At 39.6% G+C, this 17,228-nt stretch overlaps 1 protein-coding gene across 1 annotated transcript; it reads left to right on the forward strand.

Moving 5' to 3' along the window:
* Positions 1-1,001: 1,001 nt before the first annotated feature.
* On the forward strand, positions 1,002-14,005 carry nipal3 (NIPA like domain containing 3). Its single transcript, XM_058399485.1, has 11 exons — positions 1,002-1,238; positions 1,496-1,564; positions 6,227-6,402; positions 6,538-6,593; positions 7,063-7,208; positions 7,316-7,412; positions 7,858-7,993; positions 9,011-9,099; positions 9,222-9,285; positions 10,689-10,783; positions 11,343-14,005. Exons 1-11 carry the CDS (start codon positions 1,182-1,184, stop codon positions 11,522-11,524), a joined length of 1,167 nt encoding a protein of 388 aa, XP_058255468.1. The 5' UTR covers positions 1,002-1,181; the 3' UTR covers positions 11,525-14,005.
* Positions 14,006-17,228: the final 3,223 nt, after the last annotated feature.

Raw genomic sequence — 17,228 nt, forward strand, 5'->3', positions numbered from 1 at the left:
AAACAGAGACATGCTATACCTTTTGACCAAAAGGTTTATAGACATCTGCCCTTCAGAATCAGATTTATTTTATTACACTAAATACATTTACCTTTTTTACATTTTGCATGTGGGCCTTTCCTAAAGGTTGGAAGCAAACAATTATAGAGGATGTCCAAGCATCATGCCTATGGCCCTGTGAACAAATTGAGGTAGATGAAGACATGTTTTGCCAAGAATTGTGTAGAAAACATGAGTGTTCTGTACAGAGCATTGACTTTAACTCCACTGAGCACCATTGGGATGAACTGGAATAAAGATGGCATCCCAGGCTACCTCACCTAACATCAGTGCCTGTTAGGGTCAGGTGTCTACAAACCTCTGGTCTTTTAGTGTAGTTCAGCTTCCTAGCAGCGAAATATAATGCTTGGCAATGGTACCGGTGCCAAGGTTTGGGGGCCACTGATCTAAATCATATTTCTGGCTGCGTTTCTGATTGGTGAATTAAAGGAATCGAATCTCTTTGTTCGAATGAACCGATTCAGTGAAGTGAATAAACAGTGGCGCTTGGAGGAACAAATGGATCTCAATGAGGTCTTTTGCTGCCACCTACTGTATGTGTTGGAAAAGCAAAATTACATGTACGTTATTTTTTATTTTTATTTTTTAAATATTCATTATTTCTCAATATTAGTCCAATTCATTAAGCAACTGCACAGTTTTATATGAACTATTTACTGTCAAAAAGCGACTGCCAGCATTTTTCAGGTGTTATTGATCCGTAAATAGGAAAGAAGATAATATTAAATATAGAAGCATAGATATGGAAGCAGCTTTAATTGAGCCTACATGAGTTGTATATATATATATATATATATATATATATATATATATATATATATATATATATATATATATATATATATATATAAAGACAGAACTATATTTTTAAAACACGAAAAAGTAAAATAAATAAATAAAAATATGCTAAACCGGAACCCTGCCCATTCTGGCTACAGGTGTAACCGGATGCGGAACTGTTTATGAAAGCTATCGAGATACGTTGACAGTGACCGGGACTGTCTGGAATAATGACTTGAAACTGCTTGAAGTATCGGATTCAGGAAAAATAACAACAACAAACAAGGAAAAGGGATGACACAGTGACTGTATCGGGAATAATAATATTAATAATAATAATAATGGTGGATGGCAGTCCGGTTCAAACCGGAAGCATGTCCGCTTCACTCTCCTACACTGTGAGTATTGTTTATATCTCCTGTGTTTTCTTTATTTCTTTATAAATTATAGGACATTGTTTATAGGACATTGTTTAAAAGTTTATACTGTTTTAAAGCTGTTGGAGATGGGGTGTAGTTACCGATAGATTTCATGTGTATTGTGGCAACTTTAGTTATAATTGACGCCTTGTATATGGAGTATGATTGACTTTATGGAAATCTATTGGACATATCCTGGCTCTTGTACTCATATATAAAATGATTTTCACCTACAGGACAACCTCATCGGTACATTGCTGGCTATTATCGGGAATTTGCTCATCAGCATCTCCGTGAACATACAGGTGGGTGTAAACAGACTGACGTGAGCTGTCATATAAATAGCCTTTAATTACCAGGCACGCCCGAGTTCTCGCGATCAATCACGCGATTCTCGTTACCTGCCTCTGTCTTCGCAAGTATGTTCGTTCATCGCGATTAGGAGCAATTATATTCCAGTCGAAAACTGGTTTCCAATTAAATAGGTGTTTTATATGTTATGCTAAAATGACAAGTTAGTATGCTATTCTGGACAGGCAAACATATAACTTAATCCAAATATTGAATTTGTTTCCAAAAAATTCCTTTAGGCTTGTATATAATAGATTAATATATAGATCTCCAAGCACAAGTAGATCATAAATCTATGCTTCTTCACATATGTCAATGGTTGAGGCATCTTTATGTTAATAAGATTTCAATAACATTCGCAACCGTGTGGAAAGCCTTCCTAGAAGAGTTGAAGCTGTTATAGCTGCAAAGACCAGGCCAGCTCCATATTATATCCATGTGCATGTAAAGGCAGACGTCCCAGTTTTGGCCTGGCTCACAGTCTCCGCTCTAATTCATCCCAAAGGTGTTCTATCAGGTTGAGGTCAGGACTCTGTCAAGTTCAGCCACACCAAACTCACTCATCCATGTCTTTATGGACCTTGCTTTGTGCAATGGTGTGCAGTCATGTTGGAACAGGAAGGGGTCATCCCCAAACTGTTCCCACAAAGGTGGGAGCGTGAAATTGTCCAAAATGTCTTGGTATGAAGCTGAAGCATTAAGAGTTCCTTTCACTGGAACTAAGTGGCCAACCCCTGAAAAACAACACCTGAATTCACTGATTTGGATGGGTGTCCCAAAACTTTTGGTGATATAGTGTAAATGCAGATGTTCACCTATTTGCTTTTTTCATTTTGCTTTTCTTTTCTGGGTGTGTTTATATTCTTGGGAATGAAAAGCTTCTCAGCTAGAAAACTGACCTTTCTGATATGCATCAAACCTAAGCTAGTAATACATTAGACACTGCTCTGAGAAAGAAACCACGCCCCCTCATTAGCATATAAGACATTAGGAGACTAGTAAAAGTTGTGTGAGTTACGCAAATCATTATTTTGTTTGTTGTCATCAAGAAGAAATTAGTAAGGAAAAGAGAGGAACAGTCTGGGAGACATGATCAATATAATATGAAGTTAAAATCCAGACACAGATACAGGCAAAATTGTTTCGGTTTGGGACGGACGATATACTTTCTATTCCCTGTCAATCAAAGTGACACTGTCCAATCATGGCCATCATTGAGCTCATGTATGTGGAAGAGGGCCGAGAGCAGTTTTGTCCTGTGATGCAGCATGAGCACCATTAAAAACAAAGCAGTTGACTTGCTGAGATAATGAGAGAAGAGAGCTGGCTAGGAATCAGCTGAAGACCAAATTAGACAGCAAATTAAATCATATTATTCTATCTTAGCTCATGCCAACTTATAAGAGAGAAAGAGAAATCAGTGTAGCACTCCAACGTCCTATTAACACTAATCACACAGCAGACAAACTGCACATGATCCAGTGTTATAATAATACAATCTTACAAAATAATGAAATAGTATACTAACAATGGGTTATTACTGAGTATAGTGTGCGTATAGAACAGTGCATAGTGCTATGAGTAAACTTGGGCGACTTAAAAGTGTGCAGAACACACCTAGATAGATAAGTACACACCTAGATAAATATATGCACATGTATTATGTCAGACCTGTAGGTTGTGAGAGGATCTGCAGAGCAAATAAGTTTGTTTCCAGCAGGATGGAACTAGTGTAGCATGGGACAGTGCTGTGCTGTTCATCCCACAGCAAGACACTATAGTTTCTTACTATAGTTAGTTTCTATTTATAGCATTTCTAGTTTTTTGTTTCTTCTCAATTTGTATGTTTTTCAAAAGAAACAACATATTTCCTATATAAATAAGGTCTCATGTAATTATGCATTGCATTTAATAGAACCATAAATCTAGTTTTTGGATGATGTTGGAGTTACAACGTTAATAAATTATAGTGTCCATCTATCCATCCATTTTCTATACCCGCTTTATTCCTAATTAGGGTCACAGGGATCTGCTGGAGCCTATCCCAGCACACATCGGGCAAAAGGCAGGGGTACACATAGGCCATCACAGGGCCACACATAGACAGACAACCACTCACACTCACTCCTATGGGCAATTTAGAATTACCAATCAACCTAATGTACACTATATTGCCAAAAGTATTCGCTCACCCATCCAAATTATCAGAATCAGGTGTTCCAATCACTTCCATGGCCACAGGTGTATAAAATCAAGCACCTAGGCATGCAGACTGTTTTTACAAACATTTGTGAAAGAATGGGTCGCTCTCAGGAGCTCAGTGAATTCCAGCGTGGAACTGTGATAGGATGCCACCTGTGCAACAAATCCAGTCGTGAAATTTCCTCGCTCCTAAATATTCCACAGTCAACTGTCAGCTGTATTATAAGAACGTGGAAGTGTTTGGGAACGACAGCAACTCAGCCACGAAGTGGTAGGCCACGTAAACTGACGGAGCGGGGTCAGCGGATGCTGAGGCGCATAGTGCGAAGAGGTCGCCAACTTTCTGCAGAGTCCATCGCTACAGACCTCCAAACTTCATGTGACCTTCAGATTAGCTCAAGAACAGTGCGCAGAGAGCTTCATGGAATGGGTTTCCATGGCCGAGCAGCTGCATCCAAGCCATACATCACCAAGTGCGATGCAAAGCGTCGGATGCAGTGGTGTAAAGCACGCCGCCACTGGACTCTAGAGCAGTGGAGACGCGTTCTCTGGAGTGACGAATCGCGCTTCTCCATCTGGCAATCTGATGGATGAGTCTGGGTTTGGCGGTTGCCAGGAGAACGGTACTTGTCTGACTGCATTGTGCCAAGTGTAAAGTTTGGTGGAGGGGGGATTATGATGTGGGGTTGTTTTTCAGGAGCTGGGCTTGGCCCCTTAGTTCCAGTGAAAGGAACTCTGAATGCTTCAGCATACCAAGACATTTTGGACAATTCCATGCTCCCAACTTTGTGGGAACAGTTTGGAGCTGGCCCCTTCCTCTTCCAACATGACTGTGCACCAGTGCACAAAGCAAGGTCCATAAAGACATGGATGACAGAGTCTGGTGTGGATGAACTTGACTGGCCTGCACAGAGTCCTGACCTCAACCCGATAGAACACCTTTGGGATGAATTAGAGCGGAGACTGAGAGCCAGGCCTTCTCGTCCAACATCAGTGTGTGACCTCACAAATGCGCTTCTGGAAGAATGGTCAAAAATTCCCATAAACACACTCCTAAACCTTGTGGACAGCCTTCCCAGAAGAGTTGAAGCTGTTATAGCTGCAAAGGGTGGACCGACGTCATATTGAACCCTATGGATTAGGAATGGGATGTCACTTAAGTTCATATGCGAGTCAAGGCAGGTGAGCGAATACTTTTGGCAATATAGTGTACATGTTTTTGGACTGTGGGAGGAAACTGGAGTACCTGGAGTAAACCCATGCAGGCACAGGGAGAACATGCAAACTCCACACAGAAAGGCCCCTGCCTGTTTGAACCCAGGACCTTCTTGCTGTGAGGCAACAGTGCTAACCACTAAGCCACCATGCTGCCCTAAATTATAGTCTGAAAACTATAAATATACACTATAGTGTGAATATATTGTACATTGGGCCATTTTGTAGTACTATACAATCCTATACTTATAAATTGTTTGGATGCCTTCCTCTGTCTGTATTATATTCCTAAATCAGGTCAGGAATGTACACCCATACATGTAAAATGTATTTACATAAATTATATAGTTATAAAAAAAGTTATATTACAGACTAGTAAGTGTTTGCTTTCAGTTTGTTTTACTTATGTCAAAAAATGTCATAAATTGCTCATGTAAAGCGTTTAATGTGCTTTTCATAGATACATGATACATGATTGTGTTTAGTGGGCGGAGCTAAGCCTTTTTTGGTGTTGATAACTCTGACATTGAGAAATAAAAATATTTAGCAATATTTAATAATAGATTTTTATTACTATAGTCAACTGTAGATGTGTTTTAGATGCAGATTATATGAAAAAATCTGTAAACGATTGCCGTCCTCAGCATTTCTGTCTTTAGTGTCTTGACTCTATATTTAGCATCAGCAGCCTCCTCGACGCAGGGGGAAATAAAATCCTTTGGTTGCACTTAAGTTGATTGCGTGTGACTGTGTTAGTTAATCCTAACAGTGTGAAAGGATCTAGTTTTTGAGGAGAGAACTTTCCAATAAAGGAATTAGGTCTCTCTCTCTCTCTCTCTCTCTCTCTCTCTCCCCCTCACGGTTCACTTCAGTAAGATTTATTATTGACATGACAATATAGATGTACGGCATTGCCAAAGCATTACAGGACTGTTAATAATAAAAGTACTACTTTTAACACTGAGTGTATCTTAAGAAACATGGAGATGTGAGAATAGAAATGAAGCATTAATACAAATACTGGCAAGACAAACAAGTCTGTGGGATAGTGTGTATGTTAGTCCAGGTGTGTGTGTGTGTGTCTGGGTCTGGGTGGGCTACTCACTGTCCCTCAGGCAGATGCATACTAGTCTTCTAAAAGCTGTCCTTCATTTCTGTCTCTCTCTCTCTCTCTCTCTCTCATATAAACAAACATGCAGAAACAAAGCCACGTGGTGTTGGCAGGAACTAAGGATCCGAGGCCATATTACTGCACAAAGACGTGGTGGTGCGGTCTGGTGTTGCTGCTGATCGGAGAAGGATCCCTGTTTGCGTCCTACGCCTTCGCTCCGCTCGCTCTCATCGCCCCCCTCAGCGCTGTGTCTCTTATAGGCAAGTATTGTTCTAACATCTGTCTCAAAACAATTTACAACGCACAGAATAAATTATGACATAACTCAAGCATGAATCCTTAAGTTATATAATACAACATAAGCTGTTTTGTGTGTTTATATATTTCCTTCACAGCCAGCTGTATTTTAGGATTTCTGTATCTGAGAGAAAAATGGAAGCCGAAGGAGTTTCTGAGTAAGTGCTTCATCTTTGCTTAGCTTTCCGCTACAGGATACCAGCAGGATGGTATGCGGACTATTGTGTTATTAAATACTGACAAGTTCTCCAAGTTCTTGTAAGGAAAAGCGGCAGAACTGAGCAGCTTTGCTTCACAGCTCATTTCAGGGCCAGAAATATGTCAAAAGAATTCTGAAACAAAGAATCTAGCAAAGCCCATGATGATACATGGATAAATATATTATCCATGATGATACACTTATGGCAAATATGTTTTTTTTTATATTATTATTATTATTATATAAAGATATTTAACACTTAAACATTGTAATCTGCATTTTTTACATTTTTAAGCACTGAAAGGGTTTAGGGGTTAGATGTAACCTGAAGCGCACTAGCTCCTGTTTTTAAAAACACTGGAGTATTTAAAGAAAGCACAATGAAGACATTCACCCATAATTCCCTGCACCTCTTTTTGTTTTTTCAGAGCGCTACATTTTATCGTTCCTCGGCTGTGCCTTGACTATAGCAGGCACGTACCTCTTTGTCACGTTCGGGCCAAACTCTCACGAGCAACTGAACGCCGAAAACATCGTCAAGCACCTGATTGGCTGGCCAGTCCTCCTGTACCTGGTGAGACTTAACCTCAACGTCCGAAAGCATTGCTGCTGTTGACGTCTCAAATCTGTTTGATTGTTTTGGTTGAATGGTACAATATTGTTTTCTTTTCTATTCCTTAGCTACTAGAGATCATCACGTTCTGTCTGGTGCTGTATTTTTACAAACACCACCACGCAAACTTCCTGGTGCTCATCCTGCTGCTAGTGGCACTGCTGGGTGAGAGACATTCATTTTTTTATTTATGTGTTATTTATTTATTTATTTATTTATTAGTCAGAATGCACAGTTTGCTTATAAAAAGCAAATGGGAACCAGTTCAACCATTTCATTTGCATGATGCTCACCAGCTCTTGTTGTCCTTCATGTGTTGTTAGCATTTTTTTGGATGTATGAAATATTTTTATTTGTAATAACAGATATCAGATTTAATCTTTTGGAATTGCTTTTTAAATTAAGTAATTGTTTAACCTAGTTTTATTTATTTTATTATTTTATTTTTTTTACACGTTTAATGAAATTTCTCCACATGCCCATTCCTCATTCACTGCATTATCTTCCATTAAGACATTTTCATCCTAACCCCTGGAGACTCCAGAGCCACTCGAGTATTATTAATAATATCTGTGTGTTTGTGCATTTCTGTGTGTTCTTTACCCTTCAGGCTCAGTGACGGTCATCACAGTGAAGGCGGTTGCAGGAATGGTGGTTCTCAGCATTCAGGGCTCTCTCCAGCTCAGTTATCCCATCTTCTACGTCATGTTTGTCTGCATGGTGGCCACCATCGTCTTTCAGGCATCGTGAGTCTCTCTCTCTCTCTCTCTCTCTCTCTCTCTCTCTCTCTCCCCCCCTCTCTCTCTTTCACTCTCTCTCTCTCCCTCTCTCTGTCTCTCACTCTCTGTCTCTCATTATCTGTCTCACTCTCTTTCTGTCTCTCTGTCTCTCTCTCTTTCTTTCTTTCTGTCTGTCTCACTAACATCCTAGTTAGTGTCCTGAGATCATGTTTACTGATAGAATGATCCTTTTTGCTAACAAATGAACAGTTAGCCAAAATCTCTCTCTCTCTCTTTCTTTTTGTCTGCCTGTCTGTCTGTCTCTCTCTCTGTCTCTGTCTCTCTCTCTCTCTCTCTCTCTCTCTCTCTATGTCCCCCTCTCTCTGTCTCTCATTATCTGTCTCACTCACTCTCTCTCTCTTTCTGTCTCTCTTTCTTTCTGTCTCTCTCTCTTTTTCTTTCTGTCTCTCTCTCTTTCTGTTCCTCTCTCTTTCTGTCTCTCCCTCTCTTTTTTTGTCCCCTTCTCTTTGTCTTTCTGTCTCTCACTCTCTCTCACTCTTTTTGTTTGTCTGTCTGTCTCTCTGTCTGTCTCTACAAAGAGGATTATTCCAAACAGTAGAAATAAAAAAGACAGAACAAATTGAAATGAAATACAAAGAGAGAACAACAAATAAAATAAAAAATCAATCTACATAAATCCAGGACAATATAAAGGCACTAAACACTGAATATTTTTAGTTTTGAATAAATTTAATATTTTGTTTATTGCAATGTTGCAATAGGAAATACTGGGAAAATTGCTATATTTAAGATTTTTTCACGTGCTAAGATGTGATTTTTTTTTAAATTTTTTTTTTGTTATTTTATTTTTGTTTTTGGACTAAATGTTTTAGAATCTTTGATCTGTCCCTGATTTAGTTGTACAGTTTAACAGTTTAAGTCGATGTATAATGTGTGTTGCTGAAAACACATTCCATGATCTAGCAGCATGAAGTGTCATTATTTATTCATGGTTTATTTGGAATTGCGTTTTTTTTCCTTCAGATTTCTAGCTCAGGCATCCCGTTTGTACGATTCCTCCCTCATCGCCTGCGTTAACTACATCTTCTCTACCGTGTTTGCTGTTGGTGCAGGTAACACACACACACACATCATGAAGCCTAACTGGTTCTAGTGCTTGTTTTCTGTATATTCTGTTTTTATTTATTAGTTTCATAGTTTTATTGTAATCATCTCGTGCACCTTTTTCATCTAGGGGCCATATTTTACCTGGAGTTCAACCATGAGGATGTTCTGCACATCTGCATGTTTTTATTAGGGTGAGTTTGATATCTGAGTGGTGTTCATTCCACATACCCTCCTTTTCTCCAGAAGAGGATTCATCTACATCATCTACATCACATTTGCATGTATGGCATTTAGCAGAGGCCCTTATTCAATTAAAGTCAATTCAATTTTATTTGTATAGCTCTTTTAATAGTGGATATTGTCTCAAAGCAGCTTTACAGAAAATAAGAAACATCCAAGAAAAGTCCAAGATTAATGTTAGTCCAAATCATTCCTTATCCAGAGTAATGTACAACAGTGCTTTGGAGTCTCTATCAGTGAATATCAAGGATAGCTTCAGTCTAAATCTAGGGAAGTGGTAAAGATGATAGACGACTGATCAGAAGGTTATGAATTCAAATCCCAGGATGACCCATTTGCTACTGCTGGGCCCCTGAGCCAGGGCCCTTAAGCCTCAAATACTCAGTTGTATAAAATGAGACAAATGTAAGACACTCTGGATAAGGTGGTAATGTGAAATGCTGTGAATGTAAAACTCTGGGAGGAAATACAGCAAGAAGAGCACACAGACAAGTGATTCAGCAAGAGGTAGGTCTTTACTCGTCATTTGGACACAGCCAGTAACATGGCTGTCCTGACATCTACAGGAAGTTCACACCACCAAGCTGCCAGAACAGAAAGAGTCTTGATGCATACGTACTATGTATCCTGAGAGATATTTGGACCAGTGGAGCAGTGTTGGAGTACCAGAGACAGCATGATGCAGGGCAGGGAATATTTAAAGTTTCTCATTGCTATGTTTTTTTTCCTGTATGGTGTTCTTTCCATCATCGTTGCATCTTGCTTAGTCAGGATTTAATCATATGAAATATTGTCACAGCTCATCATTAGTTCATTGGCACATACAATATACATTCACTCTCCAGAAAAGAATATTAGTTGTATGGACTGTATTGCACTGGTGAGAAATATGAACCTTACAGTGGAACTTCGGCTTATGAATTTATTTCGCTCTGGAGGCGAGTTCTTAAGGCGAAAATTTGTATTGCGATCCCAAAAAACCACCCAAAAATATGACCAATATTACCAATTTCAAAGGGTCAAGTCGTGCCACCAAGCTTGGGCTATAAATAGAACAGACCACCCACAATGAATGATAATGCTGTCTATTTCAAGCATCAATAAAATTAAATGTTAAATATTTTTTATAGTTGAAAAATAATAGAAAATATCATTTACCTACACAAACTGCCTACAAATGAAGGCTAATAATTAAATAATCACTGATTTTTTTTAATGACGCTTGGAAATAGCAGCAGCAGCAGGAAGTTTAATCACATTTGCTTAACGTATGAATGAATATGTTTTTGTTTATGGTGTGTTTTATCAGGCATCTTCGCAACATTTACATCCCAATGTTTGTCTCTTTCTACAGATGCGCTGTGTGCTTCCTCGGCGTCTTCCTCATCACCAAAAACAAGAAGAAAGCCAAACCGTTTGAGCCGTACGTGACCATGGACATGGTGAAAGGTGGGTGAATGACACCCATGATCATCCAGGAACATGCAGTATAAAACTAATAATAATAATAACCTGAAGCATGATGCATTTAATGCATACAGTATAACTTATTAAAGGAAATAATCCATGAGAGAGTCATGTCAAGTCTGTGTTGATGTGAATCACATTTTTATTTTAAAGTTGTTTCAGATCAGTAGATCATTCACAGGGGGTTGATTAATTTTCTATAATAGCAGCTCTGACAGTAGACTTGTATGAAGAATATGCCCTAAACCTAAGGCTAAACATGTAGCAGAAAAGGTATAATTATGTGAATATGTAACATATGTAATAACACATTCATTACGTATGTGTTTTGACACGTATATAATTAGCCAAACTCATGCATGAATTGATGAGAGCTTTGGCTGAATGCGTGGTGTGATGATGCCACTCAACACGCACAAGTCTGCAGAAAATCTGCTGTCATTTTGAAAAATTGCAAGTTCCTGTGAATACTGTTGAGTTCCTTGATTTTGGATTCATTTCTGAATAAATCGAATGAATGAATTTCTTTGTTTTAACACAGGTATTCCAACGATCCATGAAAAAGGCTGGCCTGTTCAGCCGGATTATAACGGCTCTTTCTCCTACGGCACCCTGAACAATGATAGCATCGCACCTGCAACTCTCCCAGTGGTGCATCAGGATACGTCTGTATCTCCCAGCACGGGTCACCCGTACCCGGCAGACGAGATCAAAAAAGACTAGTACAACCTCTGACACCTGAAACAGGAGCTGAGATGAAAAAAGCTGCATCTGACCTTGTTACTCACTTCAAGCTTTCAGTTCTATAGAATACTGAATGACTTGCTGGTCCAGGAAAACTGAATCACAACAATTCCAGAAGATTCTGCAGCAGCTCCACGCCTTTAAAGACATTTCCAGAGATGTGAGGAAACTCTAAAGCATCCCAGCTGGTCAAAACCCAGATCCAGAAAGACTGAAATCTTCATTCCACCCTGCTGTTACTCTTAAACTGTGCTGGTGTTTGTGTGCTTTTCCACGGTAACACACTACTTTACTGCTATTGCAATAACAGCCAAAGAAAATTCATAATAACTTCATAATATAATGAAGATTGTGCTGAGAGTGTATGATTCTCATCCATAATAATTATATTATATATTATAATATAATACAAAGATGCCTTAGAACAAAATTTGTCGTTTCTAATATTGCCGTTCAAGTAGCAGGCAGCAACCAGTTTGACTCTGTGCTTGGATTTCTTTCTGTATGGGGTTTCGCATGTTCTTCTCTCCAAGTTCTCATCCAGGTTCTTCGGGTTTCCTTCCATCTCCCAACAAACTGCCTGTAGCTCAAATCATCAAATCACCAGCTCCAGGCGTGAATGTGTATATACGGTGCCCTGTAATAGACGGGCATCCGTTTCAGGCTGGTGACATTTTTCTGGCCCGGAAATTAGCTCTGCATCGAGTCTATACAGAGCTCCTTATCCCTGTCAGGCAGTTTTAAAGCACAGGATGGCTGAGAGTCGGCTGAGAGGAAAGAGGAAACTCATTAAGCCTTATAAATGACATACTGCTATTTCAAGAGGAATAATTCAGCAGTGCTTTATTCAGTGTATTTTAGTGGATCTGTCTCCACCACCATGCCTTCATTCCTTATCCTAACGCTATGCATCCATCTCTACTCTCGCTGCAGCATCAGTGTCCTCTTGTCAGTATAATCACATACGTGCATGCATCTAGAGGAATGTAGCTCATTCTAGATTGGCAGGATTTAAGGTTTTGGTGTAGAATTTGCAGTATATTGCACAAAGTTGATTCAGAATGGGTGTGTGTTGGGATCAGGACGTTAGCTATGTGTAGATGATCCAACAATTTGCACACGTGTAAACAATCAGCTTTACTCATTCACACTCCAGTTCTGTGTCTAACTTTTGCATCCATCTCTGTTTTTTTGTTCTTTCGTGATTTGGGTGTAGTGTCATGCAGGTTCTCTCTGCTCCATATAACAGCTCTTGGGATCCAAACTATATTTCTGTACGACAGACTCCAGCATTTTAATTTTTTTTTTATTTATTTAATTCACATGGGTTTATGATGATTCCAAGTTGTTGTGTTGACGGTGGAAATCCCATCAGCCCAGCTAGTCTTTAGACACTGTGATTAACCATGTTGCTTATGTGAAGATCACATGGTATCGGTTTTGCCTTACTTGTATGTTGCATTAACTGTAAATCATTTAAATTGACAAATGGGATAATTATCATTAACTGGTTGTAAAGCTTTGCTAATGGAATACATTATGTAAACATGAATAGCTAGCTGGACAACGGTGCCATAAAATAAGGTATTAAATATAGCACAATGACTTGTTTTATTGTTGGAATAGCTACCACAACTAGCTAAATAGCTTTCTAGCTTATTACTGATTAAGTATTAAGTAAAATAAGGTATTTAGAAATTTTCCAGAAAATGGAAGCAAGTCTTGAGCATAAAACTGTCTGAATTTCAGCTGTTTGTGAAAGTTACTGCTTTTCCTAATCAACCTCATTTTAACTCTCGTTACTGTTATTCACTATGAATCTGAATAACGTGTCTTCCTACCAATGACATAAGCGTTCACAAATGTCTTTATGAAGGTATAAATGTGTTATGAATGATTTATGAAACTCATTAGCACTGACCTTACACTGAAGTTTGATCAGTCGAGGATCTCAGCTCTCAGATGTTTATTAGCCCTCGTTGCTTTAAAAGCTTTACACTGGCATTGGCCCTAGTGCCTCTGGTGTGAGCCGGTGGAGAATTCAGTTCATCATTTGTACTACTGATAATTTATTTCCATATTGTGGTCACTTAATTTCTGAAGGTAAACTTGTAGCTCTCTCTCTCTCTTGCGGAAGGAAGTTAATTTATTGATTATTTCGTTTGTGTAAAAAGATTAGAAATCATCAAACTGTCTTCATTTATAATTTGTCCAAAGAAATCATCAGTGTCTGGACCAAAGGGAAAATTTATACTTGTGTGGAAGATGTATGTCAGACTGATGTTTTTTCAGGGTAACACTAATTAATCTTGATTTCAAATCAATAAAAGAAACTGAATACTGCTTCGATATGTTGTTGAAGTAATGAGAATTCAACTTTGTTGGACTTGTAAATGGTACTTTTTGATTTCAGCTTGATTTCTTCAGTGTGAATTTGGGCATTAAACTCTTTACCCTGTATTCCATGTTGTGTGTGTCACAGTGTACTGAGGCAAATGCAATGCAAAGATAATTATTCATTAATAATGAACCTTTAGAAAAGATTGGTTGAAGCCTTATACAGGAAATGTATAGATCTTATAAATTTGACAATAAGGACTATACAATTGAAAAAATGTTAATGTAATAAGATTTAAGTCTTTATTAAGATAAAGTATTTATTTCTTTGGTAGCTCCACTTACAAATTATTGGACATACACTATATTGCCAAAAGTATTCGCTCACCCATCCAAATAATCAGAATCAGGTGTTCCAATCACTTCCATGGCCACAGGTGTATAAAATCAAGCACCTAGGCATGCAGACTGTTTTTACAAACATTTGTGAAAGAATGGGTCGCTCTCAGGAGCTCAGTGAATTCCAGCGTGGAACTGTGATAGGATGTCACCTGTGCAACAAATCCAGTCGTGAAATTTCCTCGCTCCTAAATATTCCACAGTCAACTGTCAGCTGTATTATAAGAACGTGGAAGTGTTCGGGAACGACAGCAACTCAGCCACGAAGTGGTAGGCCACGTAAACTGACGGAGCGGGGTCAGCGGATGCTGAGGCACATAGTGCGAAGAGGTCGCCAACTTTCTGCAGAGTCAATCACTACAGACCTCCAAACTTCATGTGGCCTTCAGATCAGCTCAAGAACAGTGCGCAGAGAGCTTCATGGAATGGGTTTCCATGGCCGAGCAGCTGCATCCAAGCCATACATCACCAAGTGCAATGCAAAGCGTCGGATGCAGTGGTGTAAAGCACGCCGCCACTGGACTCTAGAGCAGTGGAGACGCGTTCTCTGGAGTGACGAATCGCGCTTCTCCATCTGGCAATCTGATGGACGAGTCTGGGTTTGGCGGTTGCCAGGAGAACGGTACTTGTCTGACTGCATTGTGCCAAGTGTAAAGTTTGGTGGAGGGGGGATTATGGTGTGGGGTTGTTTTTCAGGAGCTGGGCTTGACCCCTTAGTTCCAGTGAAAGGAATTCTGAATGCTTCAGCATACCAAGACATTTTGGACGATTCCATGCTCCCAACTTTGTGGGAACAGTTTGGAGCTGGCCCCTTCCTCTTCCAACATGACTGTGCACCAGTGACCAAAGCAAGGTCCATAAAGACATGGATGACAGAGTCTGGTGTGGATGAACTTGACTGGCCTGCACAGAGTCCTGACCTCAACCCGATAGAACACCTTTGGGATGAATTAGAGCGGAGACTGAGAGCCAGGCCTTCTCGTCCACATCAGTGTGTGACCTCACAAATGCGCTTCTGGAAGAATGGTCAAAAATTCCCATAAACACACTCCTAAACCTTGTGGACAGCCTTCCCAGAAGAGTTGAAGCTGTTATAGCTGCAAAGGGTGGACCGACGTCATATTGAACCCTATGGATTAGGAATGGGATGTCACTTAAGTTCATATGCGAGTCAAGGCAGGTGAGCGAATACTTTTGGCAATATAGTGTATATAACCATACAATATACATATACACTATATTGCCAAAAGTTTTGGGATGCCTGCTTTTACATGCACATGAATGTAATATTGAACTGTTGACCGGCCCTTTGTAGCTGTAACAGCTTCAACTCTTCTGGGAAGGCTTTCCACAAGGTTTAGTAATGTGTTTATGGGAATTTTTGACCATTCCTCTAGAAGTGCATTTGTGAGGTCAGGCACTGATTTTAGACGAGAAGGCCCACAGTCTCCGCTCTAATTCCTTCCAAAGGTGTTCTATTGGGTTGAGATCAGGACTCAACCCAAACTCGCTTATCCATGTCTTTATGGACCTTGCTTTGTGCACTGGTGCTCATTCATGTTGGAACAGGAAGGGGTCACCCACAAACTATTCTGACAAAGTTGGTACCATAAAATTGTCCAAAATGTCTTGGTATACTGAAGAACTAAGGGGCCAAGCCCAACCCCTGAAAAACAACACCTGAATTCAATTATTTGGAGGGGTGTCCCAAAACTTTTGGCAATATAATGTAGATATTATAGTCTATATACAATATTTGCACAGTGCAGCCAAAACTTTCAATATACACAGGAAATATTGGTGTATAGTTTACATATAGTGAATTTACAATGTGAATATACAGCTAAGGATGATATTTGAGCTATGCTGTGCCACTCAGTCATGTGTAAACAGAAAGTCCAAAAAGGGAACTGAGAAAATGCAGTCCTGAGGACATCCTGTGCTGATGATGAGAGAGAAGAACTTGAGTTCTGACATTTCAGACCACCTAAAGCCTTGCTGTCAGAAAGTCCAGGATCTAGCTGCAGAGGTGGCTGTCCAGACCTGTCCTTGGTGACCAGCTTGGTGGAATCGAAGGTATTAAAGGCTGTACTGTAATTGACAAACAACCTTCTGACATATTTTATTCACTTCAATTGTTAAATTGTTAAAAGTGTCTAAGGGGCCATGTGCAGTACAAGGGTGATTGTAGGGGGTCTAGGAAAGAACATGTGACGGATTTGAGCATCAGCTTCAAGAACATGGATCATAAGTCATATATCAGTCTTAAAATGGCTTCTCAGACTTATTCAAAGACTTTACAAAGCGTCTTTTGATGTGCATTTTAGAAAAATAAACATTGAAGTAAAAGAAAACATGTAGTGTTAGTCCTATATGTAGTGTAGTCCTACACCGATCAGGCATACCATTCTGAGCACTGAGAGGTGAAGTGAATAAGACTGATGATCTCATCATCATGGCACCTGTTAGTGGGTGGGATATATTAGGCAGCAAGTCAACATTTTGTCCTTAAAGTTGATGTGTCAGAAGTCAGGTTCTGTTGTTCTGTTCTAGTGTCAGGGCTGTTTTGGTAGCAAAAGGGGGACCAACCCAATATTAAGTAGGGGGTCATAATGTTATGCCTGGTCGGGGTATATCGCTCTGTACCCCAGTCTCTACACATGTCCCACAACATTAATCGTTATAACGTCTGTGATCTAAGAAGAATAAAAGCACTTGGCGACACGCTGTTACATGGAAACAACTTTCGTTTTTCCTGTAGCAACACGTCCCATGCTTCATTTTGAACACAAATGTTACATACTGCAGCTTTAAAGAAGCGAACAGGTGTTTGCGACCGCGCGTAATATCACTTAATACCGCCCCCTTTCCTCAAGCTGCACCGTCATTGGCTGGCTCCATCAGACGCGTGAATTTGATTGGACAGTCGTTGTGCTAGTGATTACGC

This window comes from Hemibagrus wyckioides, linkage group LG09 (assembly GCF_019097595.1).
Source record: "Hemibagrus wyckioides isolate EC202008001 linkage group LG09, SWU_Hwy_1.0, whole genome shotgun sequence".
Taxonomy (NCBI): Eukaryota; Metazoa; Chordata; class Actinopteri; order Siluriformes; family Bagridae; genus Hemibagrus; species Hemibagrus wyckioides.